Source organism: Phragmites australis, chromosome 7 (assembly GCF_958298935.1).
Source record: "Phragmites australis chromosome 7, lpPhrAust1.1, whole genome shotgun sequence".
Lineage (NCBI taxonomy): Eukaryota > Viridiplantae > Streptophyta > Magnoliopsida > Poales > Poaceae > Phragmites > Phragmites australis.
Window position 1 is genome coordinate 36,110,415 of NC_084927.1, and position 16,003 is coordinate 36,126,417.

General features: G+C 44.3%; 2 protein-coding genes across 5 annotated transcripts; both read left to right on the forward strand.

Annotated features, from left to right (window-relative positions):
* Positions 1-5,452: 5,452 nt before the first annotated feature.
* LOC133925111 (APETALA2-like protein 5) lies at positions 5,453-8,691 on the forward strand. 4 transcript variants are annotated; one of them, XM_062370949.1, is made up of 10 exons: positions 5,453-6,255; positions 6,508-6,533; positions 6,665-6,695; positions 6,823-6,910; positions 6,978-7,126; positions 7,291-7,335; positions 7,450-7,544; positions 7,639-7,805; positions 7,893-7,979; positions 8,062-8,691. In XM_062370949.1, exons 1-10 carry the CDS (start codon positions 5,891-5,893, stop codon positions 8,347-8,349), a joined length of 1,341 nt encoding a protein of 446 aa, XP_062226933.1. In that variant the 5' UTR covers positions 5,453-5,890; the 3' UTR covers positions 8,350-8,691. The 4 variants fall into 4 exon arrangements, with proteins under 4 accessions (XP_062226933.1, XP_062226934.1, XP_062226935.1 ...); XM_062370950.1 differs by having other exon boundaries at positions 6,981-7,126; XM_062370951.1 differs by having other exon boundaries at positions 5,454-6,255; positions 7,896-7,979.
* Positions 8,692-10,228: 1,537 nt separating this feature from the next.
* LOC133925635 (uncharacterized) lies at positions 10,229-12,759 on the forward strand. The gene is made up of 5 exons (XM_062371495.1): positions 10,229-10,738; positions 10,830-11,055; positions 11,139-11,521; positions 11,837-12,169; positions 12,244-12,759. The coding sequence occupies exons 1-5, from the start codon at positions 10,229-10,231 to the stop codon at positions 12,757-12,759; spliced, it is 1,968 nt and encodes a 655-aa protein (XP_062227479.1).
* Positions 12,760-16,003: the final 3,244 nt, after the last annotated feature.

Sequence of the window (16,003 nt, forward strand, 5' to 3'; positions counted from 1 at the left end):
AGCCAAATCGTGAAACTGCCTCACACGATTCTCAAAGCATGACTCATTGTCGCTTGCTTTGATCCCAAGCAAGCATCCCGATATTGACATGTATACTCCATCTTGCGATTTTGATCGCCAGCAAATCTCTCCTGCTCCCGATCCTCGACCACTTTGTCACTTGTATCCGCATCCTTTTCGCTTGACTTTGTCACCACATTGTCTTCATCATTCCTTCTATACTTTGCTTGACCTCTATATACATAGCTAGGATCACTCTTGACTCCGTCTGACCTCCTTGGTCATTCAGCACCAAACTTTCCACTTGGTCTTAATCATCTCATCGTCGATCACTAAGTTGCATCCATCACTTGCATAGCATTAAACAAGCAAACATGTTTCTCCAAACCTCCAAAAATATCTACAATTAGTTCAACATCAAAATCCTTGTCGAAGGACCAAAACTATAAAAAATTATGAATATCGGATGTTCTGGTGTATACAACCTTTGAACACCAGACCATTCGATGGGTACAATGATTCATTCTTTAGAAACCTCTTGAAAAACCTCTTGAAAAACCCTCCGGTGAGTACAAGATCTATCACTGGATCATCCGATGAGTACAACTGCATCAGACATCATTTTGCAGCATCTCTGTTAAATGGTCCGGTGAAGCTTTCGGTGTTAACTTTGCTCATCAACAGACTATCTGGTATGCATCTTCTCTCTGACACCAAAAACAAACTTTTCTGGAAAATATTTCGGTGTTTATATCCCTGAACAACGGATAATCCTATGCAACATTCAAATTTTGCCATCAACTCCAGCGTGCATTGCCTCTAATCACCAGATTATCTGGTGTGTATAATTTTCCACACAACGAACCACTCGGTGAGTACCCTTTTTTGACTCAGATAAAAAAACATAGACTTCATTTTCTTTTTACTTTAGGTCAGATATCATTATATTTACAACATATAGAGATACTTAAGCAACTTAAAACTTATCAAACCAAATTACAATCTTATTAATCACGTGTCACAAATAAATTAAATCACATTTCAACAACTTGGGTTCGGATTTTTTTTCTTTCTACTGCCATGGTGCACATGCACGCGCTCGATTGGGCGAGGACTGCATGCCTGCAGTAGCCTCCTGTTGCATTTGCAGCATGCACGCCTGCTTTTTGGATGGAATTCGTCTTGGCATCTCTCTCGTAACGTGAGTTTTGTCTGTCTAACGTGAATTCTTTTTGGCACCTAACATCAGTTTAATTGTCTGAGAGAGATGCAATTAGTCTGTCGATTTCTTCATTAAGGAGCAAAGCTGGACCAAGTGAACCTGGTCTAGAAGTGGAAGAAGGGCTTCTGGCTAGAATAACAGCAGGCTTGTGCTGAAATAGGAGACAGGACATATATGGAGATTTGCAGTGGAGATCATTCTTTATTTAGCCTTAGTAGGCTTTGGTCAGCAACAGAAAGGTGATGGGCACTGTTGTCCAGTCCTGTGCTTATACACATCTTTTTAGTCTCAGCCTTACTACCATTGTAACACAACTTTTAAACTTGGATAGGAGAGAATATTCGCGCTGCACAAATATCTTTGTTGGTACGGGATGCACGGCGTCAACACGCACCAGCTTCAACCCAAATGAAATAGCAGCACGCTACTTCGCACAACTTGGCATGCAATGCAAAGGGCCTTGTTAGAGAGTCAACGTGTGCATGGCTCTCCTTCGAAGTTTGTTAGAGAGTCAACGTGCAAACGAAATTTTGTTGCCATTTATCATAATTTTTGTCAACACAAAAGTGTGGTAAGTTGGTCCATGTATATGGGATTGCAGGATGCATGGCATTGGACTGGTCTGGTGGTGGTTTTAGCCGGCTGAGACGCATGGGCGGATGGAGGGTGGGGGGTTGAGCCATCCTATCCCGGAACACTCGAGAAGCCCCAACTCACTCTTATAATTTTTGGTAAGGAAAAGAAGGAAGTAAGAGAAGGAAGAAAAAGTCAAAAAAAAGGAGAGAAAAGAGGAGAAAAAAAATTAAGGATATGTTTGGTTGCTAGTATGATCTAGTCTGGCTCGTATTTAGTGAATCAGACTTATTTAAGTCATATTGTATACATGCAGTGCTATTTGTTTGATTGGCTACGTGTGTTTAGTCTGGTTAAGAAGATATTTATTTATTTGCTCGTATGGGTATATATTGTATTAAATTAAAATAAAAAAATTAACACGATGTTTATTTTGTATAAATACATGATGTTTATTTTGCATATGTATATGTTGCATTAAATTAAAATAAAAAATAAATGTTAACCTGATGTTTATTTTGCATAAATACACTCTATAGTACCTAATTTATCATATTAAGTCTTATCTAATTTAAAATACACTAATTTGAGTTAATACTCACTAATTATGTACTAATACAATTTTTAGTATAGTCTTGCTCGGGTTTCCCAGGAGCCAAACTGCAACAATGATTTTGCATCGCTCGGGACATGCTCACGCGTGCGTTCAGGCATCCAAACGGGCGTGGCTACACGCGTAGGCCCTGGCTAGCCCCATCATCTGCCGGCAACAAAACAGGCCCTAAGCCCTCTAATTCTTAGTACTAACGCATCAATTTATACGCCTGCACATGCTAGAAATTTAGTTTATAGTTGAATTGTAGGTATTTTTGTTAATAATGATTGTATGCTAAGATACATCACTTATTTATATTTAAATATTAGAATGTAAAATATAAATATAATTTTTGTTCGTAATATTGGAATCATGTTTATTATTTGTGAATAGATCTAATTTATAATTTTTATTTTATAATTGCTAACGTAACTAAGTTGGAGTTTACTAAAGTAATCTTGTTGGATAAATGATATCTACAACGAAAAAGGAAGAAAAAGCAAGGCAAGAAGTAGTTTTGAAACTTGACTCTATGATATATTTTTTAATCTTCTATGTTATTTTGTCTGGTTGTTGATCTATGGTTATAGTTAATCAATCAATTAATTCGACGGTTGGATGTTTTACTTTTTTATGGGAATTTTTAGAATTTTTTTAGAATTAACATGGAGGCACCGAAAGAAACCTCTAATTAGTAAATATAAGACGGATCTACCAGTGCTGAGATGGGAAAGAAAGTAGAAAGTAGAAAGAGAAGTGGAGGCAGGGTGGAGAGGTCCAACGCAACACCACCCAAAACGCATGTAGCTTCTTCCAGTGGCACGACAAGGTGAGGTCGGGTCAATAGGAGCTAGGTTTTGAGATGGAAACTTGAAAATATATGCTTGGATCTTCATCCAACGTTTTCTGGAAAATATATGCAACTGAGAAATAGACAGATCGTAAAGTGTATTTATTTTGAAAATTACGATTGCTACAGAGTTTTTCAAAAAATCTGCCACTAGTATAGATCCTCATTTTAGCGTTTTGGAGCGTGACGTTGACGGTTTTAGGCTGTGACGGCTCAACCAGGTTGGAGGCTGAGAAAAATCGGTGCCAACGGCGGAAGAAGTGACAAGCGGAGGAGGCACGTCCTGTTCTTTTCACCAAGTCCTGGGCTGCAGTGCAGAGACCAACCCTGAAAGGCACGAGACGCTCATCGCGGCGTGCCAAATCTGCCCTCCTCGCCATGAAGTGCGAGATCGATCGGGCCGAGGCGGATGAAAGAAACAAGCCACGAGCGTCGTCGCTTAATTTCCCCTTCGATAATGACAAGGAGCTACAGCTTAATTAGCTGCTGCACTTCTTGGCGACCTAGCTAGCAGCTGCATGCCCTGTTCATCCGTCCGTGCGTCCGGCCTAGCCATTTATCGTTCGCGCAATTGCCCGGCCAGCCATTGGGTGGGCTCGGACTTTGCCGTTCGGTACCAGCGCCGGTTTAATTTCCCTTTGAGTAAAACAACTTGGCATACAAATCCTCAAGAAAAGAGAAGAAAAACTGCAGGGCTGACAGACAGTTAGACAGATATATATATACTAGATAGATTGATACTTGACGAATACCGATCATGTCACCGTTTCAATGCGCATGAATGAGACACGCACGTACAACAGCCGCCATCACCTTTGATTTTTCTACGGAGCCTACCAATGGGGTTGTGGCATGTAAGCCCCTCCAAAAACGGAACTGTTCAGCGACCCGACCTGGACAGATCTGGTTTCCCTGTAGGCGCTAGATATCGAGCTGCACATACGGATGCATCGCTGTCAGACGGCGAGACTACGACTACAGCTAGCTAGCACCTAGAGTCCGAATTGAACACTGTTGGATGGTTTACAGATAACCAGCGTCCTGCTCCAATTACAGGTAAGAATCAGTTAAAAGTACCACTTAAAATGCAAAAAGAAAAATGATTTATTTTAGATATAGGGAGAGCCCCGACTTCGATTGGAGAAGCCACAAGAAACATAGCAGTCTTTAGAAAGCAGTTCAAAGACGGAAAAAGGAAAGCAGAAACTAAAAACCATTCACAGCACAGAGAAATCCTGAAATTGATGTTCTTCGATCTTTAATCCTTCTGTTGGGCCAGAGAATATCTGGATGTTTTCTTTTTGGTACGAAACTGAAGCAGAGAACATCCGGTTTTGGTTTATCTATAACAAGAAGATTCAGAAGATACAAGTTGTGCCGTATAATTCCGAACTCAAAACTCCGAGGCAGAGAGATCCAATAATATACTGGTGGAGCCACCAAGAACGTGCAGGTACTTGCCACTGTTGAAAGTTCCACGAGGACTCCGAATTGGTAATTTTACTAGGTTGGGAATTTCTCCGATTCGATTGGTTGTTGCTCACAGACGTGTTGACTTGATGTTAGATGAACAAGAGTAAATAGTCGTTCTACCGTTTTCAACAAGGCGATTCTGTTTGTGTGGTCGAAAATACGACGCAGTAAAAAGAAAAGAAAGATCTAGTTATCAAGGAAACATGCGGTGGTAAGTTCGCCAAATCTCAGGTTAGTACTTAGTACTCCTGCTTCATGATATGACTCTTCTTTGAGCTGTTAATTATTTGCAAACCTACAAATTCCTCTAGGAAAAGGCATTTCCTACAACTAAAACCATTCCTTTTTCAGACGAGCATGAATTTTTGCCATCAACCTATGGCTGGCTACCACTTACAATCCAATCAATGGTTGAATTACTTGACACAGTAAAAACCTAGTTACTTACGAAAAGATCTTTTTTTAGACGTACAAAAAATAACTATGATCTCAGCCAAAGTCTAGAATTGAGCTTGAAGACGGTGAGGAAAGGAGCCTCACGTTGGGTAACCAGTAAACTACATGTGACTGACTTGTTGCTGCCATGCCACCCCGCACCCCACGACACGACCCGCACCGGAGGCAGCTGAGCTGAGCCGATCCGATGTGTGGTGTAAGGTCAGTGAGTGGTGGCTGATGCCGCGGCGGCAGCAGCCCGCCCGCTTCCGCCTCGGCGCGCCTTTTATAACCGCGCACCACCACGGCTCCTCCCTCTTCTCTTCCCCGACCATTGGCCGCCGAGCAGAGAGCATCGCCCTACGTTGCATGCCAAAATTAGTCGCAACTTGCAGCGGCAACCTTGGCACACAATCCTCCTACACCTCCCGCTAGCTCCACCCCACCCCACCCGCCTGCTGCCTTTTGCCTCCTCTGCTCTCCTAGGTTAGGAGAGTCTTTGCCAAGGGGATAGCAAAAGAGAAAGTACTTGCATACCCAACAAGGCAACAGCTCCTGCTTTTTATCTTCTTTTCTCTCCCCTCTCCCCTCCTCTTTTGGTTCGGGTCCTCTCCGACTCTTCTTCATCAGTGGAGTTGCAGTGCGAGGCAAGAACGGGAGCTAGCCAAGCCTTGCCTTTGCTAGGAAAGGGAGATCGAGGAAGAGAGCCACTGGACTACGGAGACATCGAAAGAAGGAAGCCATGTGGGATCTCAATGACTCGCCGGCCGTCGAGGCGACGACGCTGTCCCCGTCGGCCGACGACTCCGGCGCGTCCTCCTCGTCGGCGGCCGCGGTCGTCGAGATACCCGACAATGCCGACGCCGACTCTGCCGTCGCGGACGCCGTCGTCACGCGCCAGTTCTTCCCGGCCCCGGCTGCCGCCGGCGCGGCGCCCGGCTCCGCCAACGCGCGCGCGGGCGGGCTCCGCCTGGCCGCGGCCGGCGGACCCGCCGCGGCGGCGGCGGCGGCGGGCAAGAAGAGCAGGCGCGGACCGCGGTCGCGCAGCTCGCAGTACCGCGGCGTGACGTTCTACCGCCGGACGGGGCGGTGGGAGTCGCACATATGGTAAGTTCCGTTGCCGCCGTTTTTTTCCTTTCTGAAAAGCTCAACAAGAGAGAACGCAAAAGAAGCAGCAGCTCGCAAGGAGGGGTTTGCTATTGGATTCCTCTTGTTCTGGGCATTTCTTGCTTCTGCTCCTTTTGCCTTTCATAGCAAACATCTTATCAAAGTTATTCTTACCATCTGTTGCCATGCTCTCTCACCATCTTCTCTCTCTGTCCTCTCCTCCCCCCCCCCCCATGCTGTTGTGCAATGCAGGGATTGTGGCAAGCAGGTCTATTTGGGTAAGTTTCATTCATGTCCATCTTGTCCATACCCATACTTGGGACTGTAACGAATGAATCGCCCAATTGGAGGCGTATTCTGTTCTGTTCCCCGGTCTCGATTTCTCACAATGGCTTGTGACGGCTTGCAGGCGGATTTGACACCGCTCACGCGGCGGCTCGGTAAGCCTCTCTCTTTCTTCGATCTTTATTTCCTTTGTTCACTGAATCCCATGTCCAGTTCTCCGCCAATAGCAATCGGATTCGCCATCAAATTCTAATCTTTGTTTGGTTTGCCTACCAACCTCAGGGCGTACGATCGGGCGGCGATCAAGTTCCGCGGCGTGGAGGCCGACATCAATTTCAGCTTGGAGGATTACGAAGAGGACATGAAGCAGGTGATAAGATGATGGAATAAATACTAGAGGATCGAGTTCTCATCTAATTAACGTTCTCATCTACCAGCAGATGAGCAACCTGAGCAAGGAGGAGTTCATCCACGTGCTCCGGCGGCAGAGCACGGGGTTCCCGCGCGGCAGCTCCAAGTACAGAGGCGTGACGCTCCACAAGTGCGGGAGATGGGAGGCGCGCATGGGCCAGTTCCTCGGCAAGAAGTATGGATCGCCCTCGCCCTTAATCCTCCCGAACTCTCCAACTCCCCAACCACCTCCTGTGTTCCCCATCCCTGTATCAGCTCAGCTGTTCTTTCTTTGTCGTTGCGCTCGATCGGACCGGCCTCTCATGTCATGGCTGTCATTTCCTGTCTGTGTCATTGCAGGTACGTCTACTTGGGCCTGTTCGACACCGAGGAGGAAGCCGCCAGGTAAAATTACTGCACCGCACTGTGCGCCCCGTTGCTCGCGAGGCGTTTGCGAAGCTTAGCCTTGGGCGGTGAACTGATTGATGCCTCGTGTCTATGGGATTGTCGGGTGTACAGGGCGTACGACCGTGCTGCCATCAAGTGCAACGGCAAGGACGCGGTGACAAACTTCGATCCCAGCATTTACACCGAGGAGTTCGAGCCGACCGCGGGTTCGTGCCTCGATGATCACTGATTCACTGTGGTTAGATAGCTACAGGCCTCTCTGTTCACCGTGGAGAATCTTAATTTTCACTGTGCGTGCAGCTGCGACGGGCGCCGACGAGCACAACCTGGACCTGTCGCTGGGGAGCTCGGCCGGGAACAAAAGGGGCAGCCTTGACGGCGGCGACGATGAGAGCTCGGACCAGCGCGTGCCCATGGCGTTCAACCTCGACTGGCAGACGGCCGCGGCGAGGAGCACCAAAGCCAAGGTATCTGTGTCAGTTTGGCCCGGCGCGCGTTCTGCATCAACCGTACATAAAAAAAGGCTAAATTTTTCTCATGTTTCTATTGGCTAGCAGTTCGACCAGAACTCGAAGCAACCCCAGATGCCTCCTGCCTTGCAAGTCTCCCACCACCTGCCGTTTAGCCCCAGGCATCAGCAAGTGGGTATTTGGAGTTTGTTTTCCTCGTTACATGTTCCTTGGTAGGCGCGAACTAACACTTGTTTGGTGCAAATTGTGCCAGTTCCTGAGCAACGGCGATCCGGCGACAGCGGGAGGCCTGTCCCTGACGATCGGTGGCGCGGGCGGCGGAGGCGGGCACTGGCCTCCTCAGCTGCAGCAGCAGAGGCTGCACGGCTGGGGCAACGCCGGGGGCACGAGCTGGCCCCTGCCGCCGCACCCGCCGCCACTGAGCAACGCCGCCGCCGCCGCAACCGCTACGGCAGCTGCAGCATCATCACGATTCCCACCCTACGTTACGGTGCAAGCCCCGAGCTGGGTTCAGAAGAATGGGTTCCACTCCACTCCCTGACCAGACCCACCTAGATCAAGAAGACTGCACATTCATGGATCGTCTTCCATGGCAAAGATCGATCATTTGACCAGGGAAGCGGAGGAAATGATTCCTCAACCCACGACGATTATTACCAGAGAAAAACTGGATGCGATTCTTTCCCTTTATCTTTTGTTATTGGCCGTTTTCTTCTCTGTTTCTTGATTGGGTGAGAGCTGGATTCGAGGATGGATGGACCTGTAAATGAAGAGTTCCCTAGAAGACGAGTGATTGGTAAGCGTCGCCTCAAGCAGTGTATCTTTTGCTGTCTTTTACTTTTCACCATTGGCATTGGCCAACAACGATGGCATTGGGTGTCAATATCACAGCTCATTTTGTTTGGTCTCATGTTGCATCACTCACTGCATGATGCCCATGGTTGGGGAAATTTGCTCCGTCCACCTCCGGCGGGCCGACAAAACTTACCCCTCGTAAATTACTCCCTATCTTAGAATATATGTGGTGTGGACCTCGTGTTCAATTTAAAACTAGTATCGTGTACTAACTGTCATCGTCAGAGGACAGTCAATAACATAATTAAACTTGAGATTGCGGCTGTCAAATCTAAGAGTATGGTTTACTACTGCAAAACTACTACAGCGTGCAAGTCTGTAACTATCAGTGAACAATAATCTCTCCTGCAAGTTTCAAGCTCCACGGTTGTTTTTCTTATGAAACATTGCTTAGCGGCGCTGCCAGAATCAAGATACAAATAATCAGTACTTTTTCAGGGGCCTCAGTTTTTCTTTTTTTTTAAAAAAAAGAGATTATGTAGATTACTTCGAGGTGCAACAACAAGTACTAAAAAAAGAGTATATATTATCTTAGGTAGTGTTTGGTTGGAGGGATGCTCTGGGATGGGATGATCCCGTCCAACTTTTTGAGTGTTTGGTTGAAGAACTGGGGGGGACGGAATGACTCCGGCAGGAGAATATTCGCATATATTCGGGATGAGATGAGCCCAAAAAATTAGCCGGACGGAGCCGTCCGACTTGCTTTCGCTCGCTCACGTGAGGCCCTCGGGTGTTGCGGTCACCACTTGCTGATAGGAGATCGACACAGCACCCCCAATCTCACCCCCTTTCCTGCGCTCGTCTACTCGAGAAAAAAGCACACAGCGGCGGCGCAGCGACACCTCCGGGGAGCCGGGCGTCGGCCCATCCTCTTCCTCCTCCTCTGTCCAAGAGCAAGAAGACGAGTTAACCTCCTCCCTCCTCCTCCATCGAAGCAACAAAGACTGGATCTGGTGGGGGGCGAGCAGATCAGTACACAGCTCCTTGGACCGCGGCTCACCTCCGACCTCCGACCTCCGCCCAGCGGCTCCTCCCACCTCCCTCCTCACGCAGCACACACGCCAAGCAACTCGCGCAGATTCGTTCGAAGCAGCGGTTCCAGATCTCACGCCACACACAAGGTACAGATCGCGCCACCATCCTCCTCCCTAATGCTCGTCGTGCTGAACCAATTGATCTGGCATGGATGGATCGATTGATTTTAGTTGATGATGAAGGATCATGTGATTGGAGCTCTTCATTGAGATGCCTCCAGAAGCAGAGAATCATTGATTTTAATGTGTATGTTGCAGGGTAAAAATTGATGCATAATGCTTGTATTGACATACATGATTGATTTCAATGTGTATGTTGCAGGGTAAAAATTGATGCATAATGCTTGTATTGACATACATGATTGATTTCAATGTGTATGTTGCAGGGTAAAAATTGATGCATAATGCTTGTATTGACATACATGATTGCTATGCACATTGCAAGTACTGATCTTTATGGTAATTACATGTTTTATGTGATTGATTATGATATGGGCATATTTTTATTTTTCTCAGATTGTTGTAATTTAGATGGATCAGAGGACCAAGCTTTTAATTTATGGGGCTGCAGCACATATGTTACTTTCAATGATGGCCATGATTATTGAGTCTAGAAAAAGAAATAGGGGTGCATCGAGAGAAAGAATTAGCTATGGTCCAATAGATGAAAGGGATAGGATGAGATTTGAGTATCTAAACAATAAAATATGGAAGAATGATGTAACTTGTGTAAACATGCTTAGGCTTAATAAGGCATCATTTTTTCGTTTTTGTAAGCTTTTTAGGGATCGTGGCTTGTTGCAAGATACTATACATATGTGTGTTGAGCAGCAAGTTGCTATGTTTTTGAACACAGTGGGACACAACCTTAGGAATAGATTAGTTGGCACCAATTATAATAGATCTGGTGAAACAGTTAGTCGTTATTTCAAGAAAGTACTTCACGCGGTTGGTGAGCTACGAAATGAGCTTATTACGCCACCTTCATCAACGACTCCAAGTAAAATTGCAGGGAACCCAAGGTGGGATCCTTACTTTAAGGTGTGAGGTTCAGCTCTAACTCCGTTTTAGTTTTTAAGCATAAACGCTTATGGTCCCTAATCTTTTGTGCCTTCTATTCATCATAAAATAGGATTGTATTGGGGCTATTGATGGCACGCATGTACGAGCCTCTGTTACTAAGGATATGGAGCCTTCCTTTCGTGGTAGGAAGTCTCATGCTACTCAAAATGTAATGGCAGCCGTAGATTTTGATCTTCGGTTCACATATGTTTTGGCTGGTTGGGAGGGGACAGCCCATGATGCTCTAGTTTTACGGGATGCTTTAGAACGTGAAAATGGTCTTCGTGTCCCACAAGGTAATAGATAAACTTTGTAGCTCAATTTCTCTATACCATTTATTTTTATTAGCAATGTCACCTACATGTCCCTCATATGTTAGGCAAGTTCTACCTAGTTGATGCTGGATACGGAGCCAAACCGGGATTCTTACCCCCTTTTCGTGGTGTGAGGTATCACTTGAATGAGTGGGGAAACAATCCTGTACAAAATGAGAAGGAGTTGTTCAACCTGAGGCACTCATCTCTTCGTGTGACAATAGAGCGTGCATTTGGATCACTTAAGAGGAGGTTCAAAATTCTTGATGATGCCACTCCCTTCTTTCCATTTCCAACTCAAGTGGACATTGTGGTTGCATGTTGTATTATTCACAATTGGGTTATACAAGACGGGGGTGATGAACTAATCATACCGGAGACCAATTGGATGCCTACTCATAACCACGCTTCATCATCAAGTGGGCAAGCAAGGGAACATACATTTATGGTTAATTTCAGGCAGGAAATTGCCAATCATATGTGGGAAGACCGGCAAAACCACTATGGAAACTAAAATATATTTGTAATTTTATCAATAACTATGTATTTGTGATCAAGAACTATGTATTCTTTGCTGAATTTACTTTGTATGGACACATGTTGCTTGTTGAAATCAATTTGTATGGATATCTTGCTTGCTGAAATCAATTTGTATGGATATCTTACTTGCTGAAATCATTTTGTATAGACATCTTGCTTGCTGAAATCAATTTGTCATCTTTCATGCTCACTTTGTATGGACACATGTTGCTAGGAAATGGAGGCTGATGCAAGAGGGGGAAAAGCTGAGGGCGGTGGACAGTGTCAATGGACACCAACAATGTCCTCTTTCATGCTCACTTACCTAGCCAACATTGTGGCTAATGGTACTAGAACATCATCTGGCTTCAAAAAAGTTCATCTCAACTCTTGTGCTAAGGCTTTGAATGAACATTTCAAGCTGAATAGGTCTGCGGATCAGATTGCTAATCATCTTAAGACATGGAAAAGGAAGTATAATAAGATCAACCAACTTAGAAAGTTGAGTGCTGCCCTTTGGGATGAAGATAATTTCATCATTTCTCTTGATCATGAGCACTATGCAGACTATGTTAAGGTAAAATTGCAGTAGCAATTATTATTTTTTATCTATCTCATGCTTTCTCTAATAATTGGTGTACTCATTGCTAGGATCACAAAACTGATGATGAATTTTTAAACAAACCTCTTAAGTACTATGGTGAGATGGTTACTATCTTTGGTAACAGTGTGGCTACGGAAAAGTATGCAAAAGGATCAAATGAGCCTCTAGCTACTGAAGGGGATGACAATGAAGATCATGATGAGGGTGACAATGGTGCTACAGCAATGGCTGATGACAATGGGGCAACATCTTCGGCCACCAAACCCAACAAGAGAGCTAGGATTGTCGAAAATGAAGATGAGGGGTTGATTCGAGCATTCAAATCTGTTGGTGAAAGACTTGCCACTGCTATAGAGAAGGCTGCTACTGCGGATAAGGATGTGCCAAGTGATTTGTTTGATAACGTGAACAGCCTTCCAGGTTTTGATGACACACACAAGTCTTTTTACTATGCTCATTTGATTGAAAAGCCTCATATTGCTAGAGCCTTCAACACGCTTCCATTCGACTACAAGTTAGCTTGGCTTGCCAAGTTCGTTAGTGACAACTTTCCTGAAAGCTAAACTGCCTTTGATGATGGCTAGTATCCCTACTAGCAACCAGCGGATCTGACATATCTGTGAATTAATTATGGACTATGTTTGTAAGGTGAAGATTTTGCTAAATATATATGATGCTTGTACCCTATAAAACAATGCACTGTGGGTCAATGTTGTCACCTGTATATTTTGAAGCAACACTTGTTGTTAACCATCAGACTAGGTTGATGTACTTGATCAGTTGCTTTCCATTGTTATCTGTTTAAATGGATATTTCTCTGTTCTGCTATTTTTTTCCTTTTTTAGATCATTTCTTTCTGTTTATTCATATTTGTTTCAGATAAGGCTTATCCTTAATGGTCTGTTTTGTAATGATGACGGACCTAGTGACATGTGAAGATTACATGTGAAGAGATATTAATCTACTGATTTTATATACACAATCTGTTTGCAATGTTTGCTATGCACTTGTAGAATATCAGGAATGCAAATTATTAGACCTTGCAATGGCGAAATGTGCAGGTGTGCATAAATACATGTTTATCTATTCAATTTCTGGTTTTTCTGTGTATGTATATGTATTCTTCTTTCACCAATCAATCACAAGTATTTGTATATGTATTCTTCTTCCACCAATTTAATCTAGCATCACAGCTACTCATATGGAGTCATTGGTATTGTCTACATGCCAATAATAGGGTAAGCTCACCAAAATAGAAAGGGGTAACCATAACTAGCTTGTCCATCCCTATCCCACCAACCAAACAAGAAATTGGATCATCCTATCCTATACTTGTCCTACAAACCAAACAACAAATAGATTCGTTCCATCCCGTCAACCAAACAAACATCTTGAATCATCCCATCCTTAAATATATGAATGGGATCATCCTATCCCACCTCGCTCTCCAACCAAACGCAACCTTAGTGAATGTCCAACAAAAAAGCTCCATGTTCGCTCCCAAGTAGAAGGACCACATTAATCGAAAAAAATGATCTACGCCATTGATTGATATGATCAACTAACGGTCTAGATTAAATTTGAATTGAAAATTATGAAAAATTAGTAGTTTAATTTTCATACAAATTGAGAAGCATCCATGTAAAATACAATTAATCAATAGCTAAAATTCAAAATAAAAGATTAGTAATTAGATTTCTATACGGATTGGGAAGCAAAATATCTAAATACAAAGTCCATGTAAAATATAATTTATAATAACTAAAATTAAGATTAAAATAGGAAAATAATGGGTCCATGTTAAATACAAGATTGGAATTTTTTTAAATAATAAATAAATAAAATTAGTAACATGATTTCTATAAGAATTCGGAAGCACCGTGCATCAAGGTCTCCGCATCAAATAGGCAACAATGCAAGACACAACACATAGATTGCAGATGATAAAAGCCATAACCTCGAGTAGTGATAAAGGGACGTACAAAAATCTAGGGATCAGTAGGATGTGATATAGGATCGAATCAGTAGAAGAAGATATGTGCGTTGTTATATCGGGCTTGGATCGCACAACTCAAGGTTATGATGTCAAGCATTCGAGGAGGTAAGGCACATCCCATGGCCGGTAGATGGGGTGCATCTAGGATCTCCAACAACGGCTACGGGACATTGGCAAAGTAATGGATCAACATGGCAACGCACGTAAGCTGGCTACTCATCTCATGGTCGTGACAGTAGGAAGACGAGGAGCTTTATTTGACTGAATTCACTGAGAAATTTAAAAATCACACAATAGATTTGTTGCCGCACGTAGCACAAGATCATGGTGTCGAACAACGACCTACGGTTGTAACAAGAGACACCGAGGACACCGGAGCCAAGCTTGGGCCGCGTATCTCTCCGTTGAAGCCTTGGGAGGGTGGGGAGCTCATTTGATTTCATTCGTTGGAAAAGTTAAAAAAATCTGACAAGATATTTGATTTTGCACAACAATAGGTATTGGTGTTAAGTAAACAGCGGGGCAAGACATAACCATAGGCTGCAAATGGTGGATCCACGACCTATGAAGGCGATAAGGGTCACTTATGAAGCCGAGGATCAACAAGCTAGGATGCAACCGGTAAGAGTTGAGTTTGGGCCAGACAACTTGCGCTCGCGATGACAAGCGGGTGAAGAGCATGATTCATATAGTCTTTGTATGATCAAGACATGCACATACAACTATGTTAGACTGAAATGTTTTGAATAATTTGGAAGTCAGGCACTGGATTTATTAATTGATCGTATAAAATGTGAATTTACAATTGAAGAGAATATAAAAAGACACAACGTAACCAAGCTAGCCGTGCAAATGCGCAGACCACTTGCTAGGTGGCAACATGTAATCTTAAAAATAATATTATGTACGATTTTACCATGAAGTAGTACTTGCATATTGTTATTGGACATGAAACTTATGTTGTCTCTAATTAATATCTGGTTGCTGCTAGTATTGATCGCAGAGAAGTATTTTCATCTGATAAGAAGAAAACCTGGTACAATGAATAGTACATGTATATTTCTTCTTCTTCAATTTACTTTTCATATCCTTTGATGTGCTTCAAAACGCGTTACCTATGCACCTCCCTGAAAAAGAACAAAAGAGAAACAGTCCCCGGCCAAGTGGACGTAACATTTTGCTGGAGAAAGGGGATTCCTTGTTTCTAATTCACGCACTGCGATACTTGGAGAGAGAGAGAGAGAGAGAGAGAGAGAGAGAGAGAGAGAGAGAGAGAGCATTCATAGGCCACTGAGGCGAGGGTAGAAGGAGAGCATCAGGCAAGCATGTGTATGGGGCTGGTTTTTGCAAAAGTGGGCTGAGCCAGGAGCCTAAAGGATGGCGCGGTAAAGCTGATTCGAGAAATTGCCTTTGAACATAAGTCAATGTCGTGTCGCTCTCCTCGGCCCTCGAATCAGTTCGCTGTCTCAAGGATCATTCATGGATGCTGCATTGCCTTCGCCTTCGCCTTGCCCCTCGTCAGGGTCAGGTCTGCCTGCGACCGTAATTACTGCCGCACCCGGCTCCACTCAGCCACTCGCCCATCCCCTGATCACTATTACCAGCTCCCGTTCTGTTCATTGATTTGCTCTCTTGTTTGGTTTCTCCTTCCGGCTTGAGGAGAACGCCCCGGTTTCTGGCCGCATTATATGGGCAGGGAAACCGTCACCATCTGGTGCAATCGTTTTGATGCTTGTTCTAGATGCTTATGCAGCGCCTCCCGTGTCTTCCCTGAATTTTCGTGCCATGTGTATGTTTTAGGTAATCCCTGG

Bases quoted from the DNA above. Each gene is read 5' to 3' on its own strand.
- LOC133925111 (XM_062370949.1), top strand. From the start codon at position 5,891: ATGTGGGATCTCAATGACTCGCCGGCCGTCGAGGCGACGACGCTGTCC. The intron at 7,127-7,290 runs GTATGGATCGCC...GTGTCATTGCAG, and splicing joins GGCCAGTTCCTCGGCAAGAA to GTACGTCTACTTGGGCCTGT. The intron at 7,806-7,892 runs GTATCTGTGTCA...TCTATTGGCTAG, and splicing joins CGAGGAGCACCAAAGCCAAG to CAGTTCGACCAGAACTCGAA.
- LOC133925635 (XM_062371495.1), top strand. From the start codon at position 10,229: ATGGATCAGAGGACCAAGCTTTTAATTTATGGGGCTGCAGCACATATG. The intron at 11,056-11,138 runs GTAATAGATAAA...CTCATATGTTAG, and splicing joins TGGTCTTCGTGTCCCACAAG to GCAAGTTCTACCTAGTTGAT. The intron at 11,522-11,836 runs GTTAATTTCAGG...TAGGAAATGGAG, and splicing joins CAAGGGAACATACATTTATG to GCTGATGCAAGAGGGGGAAA.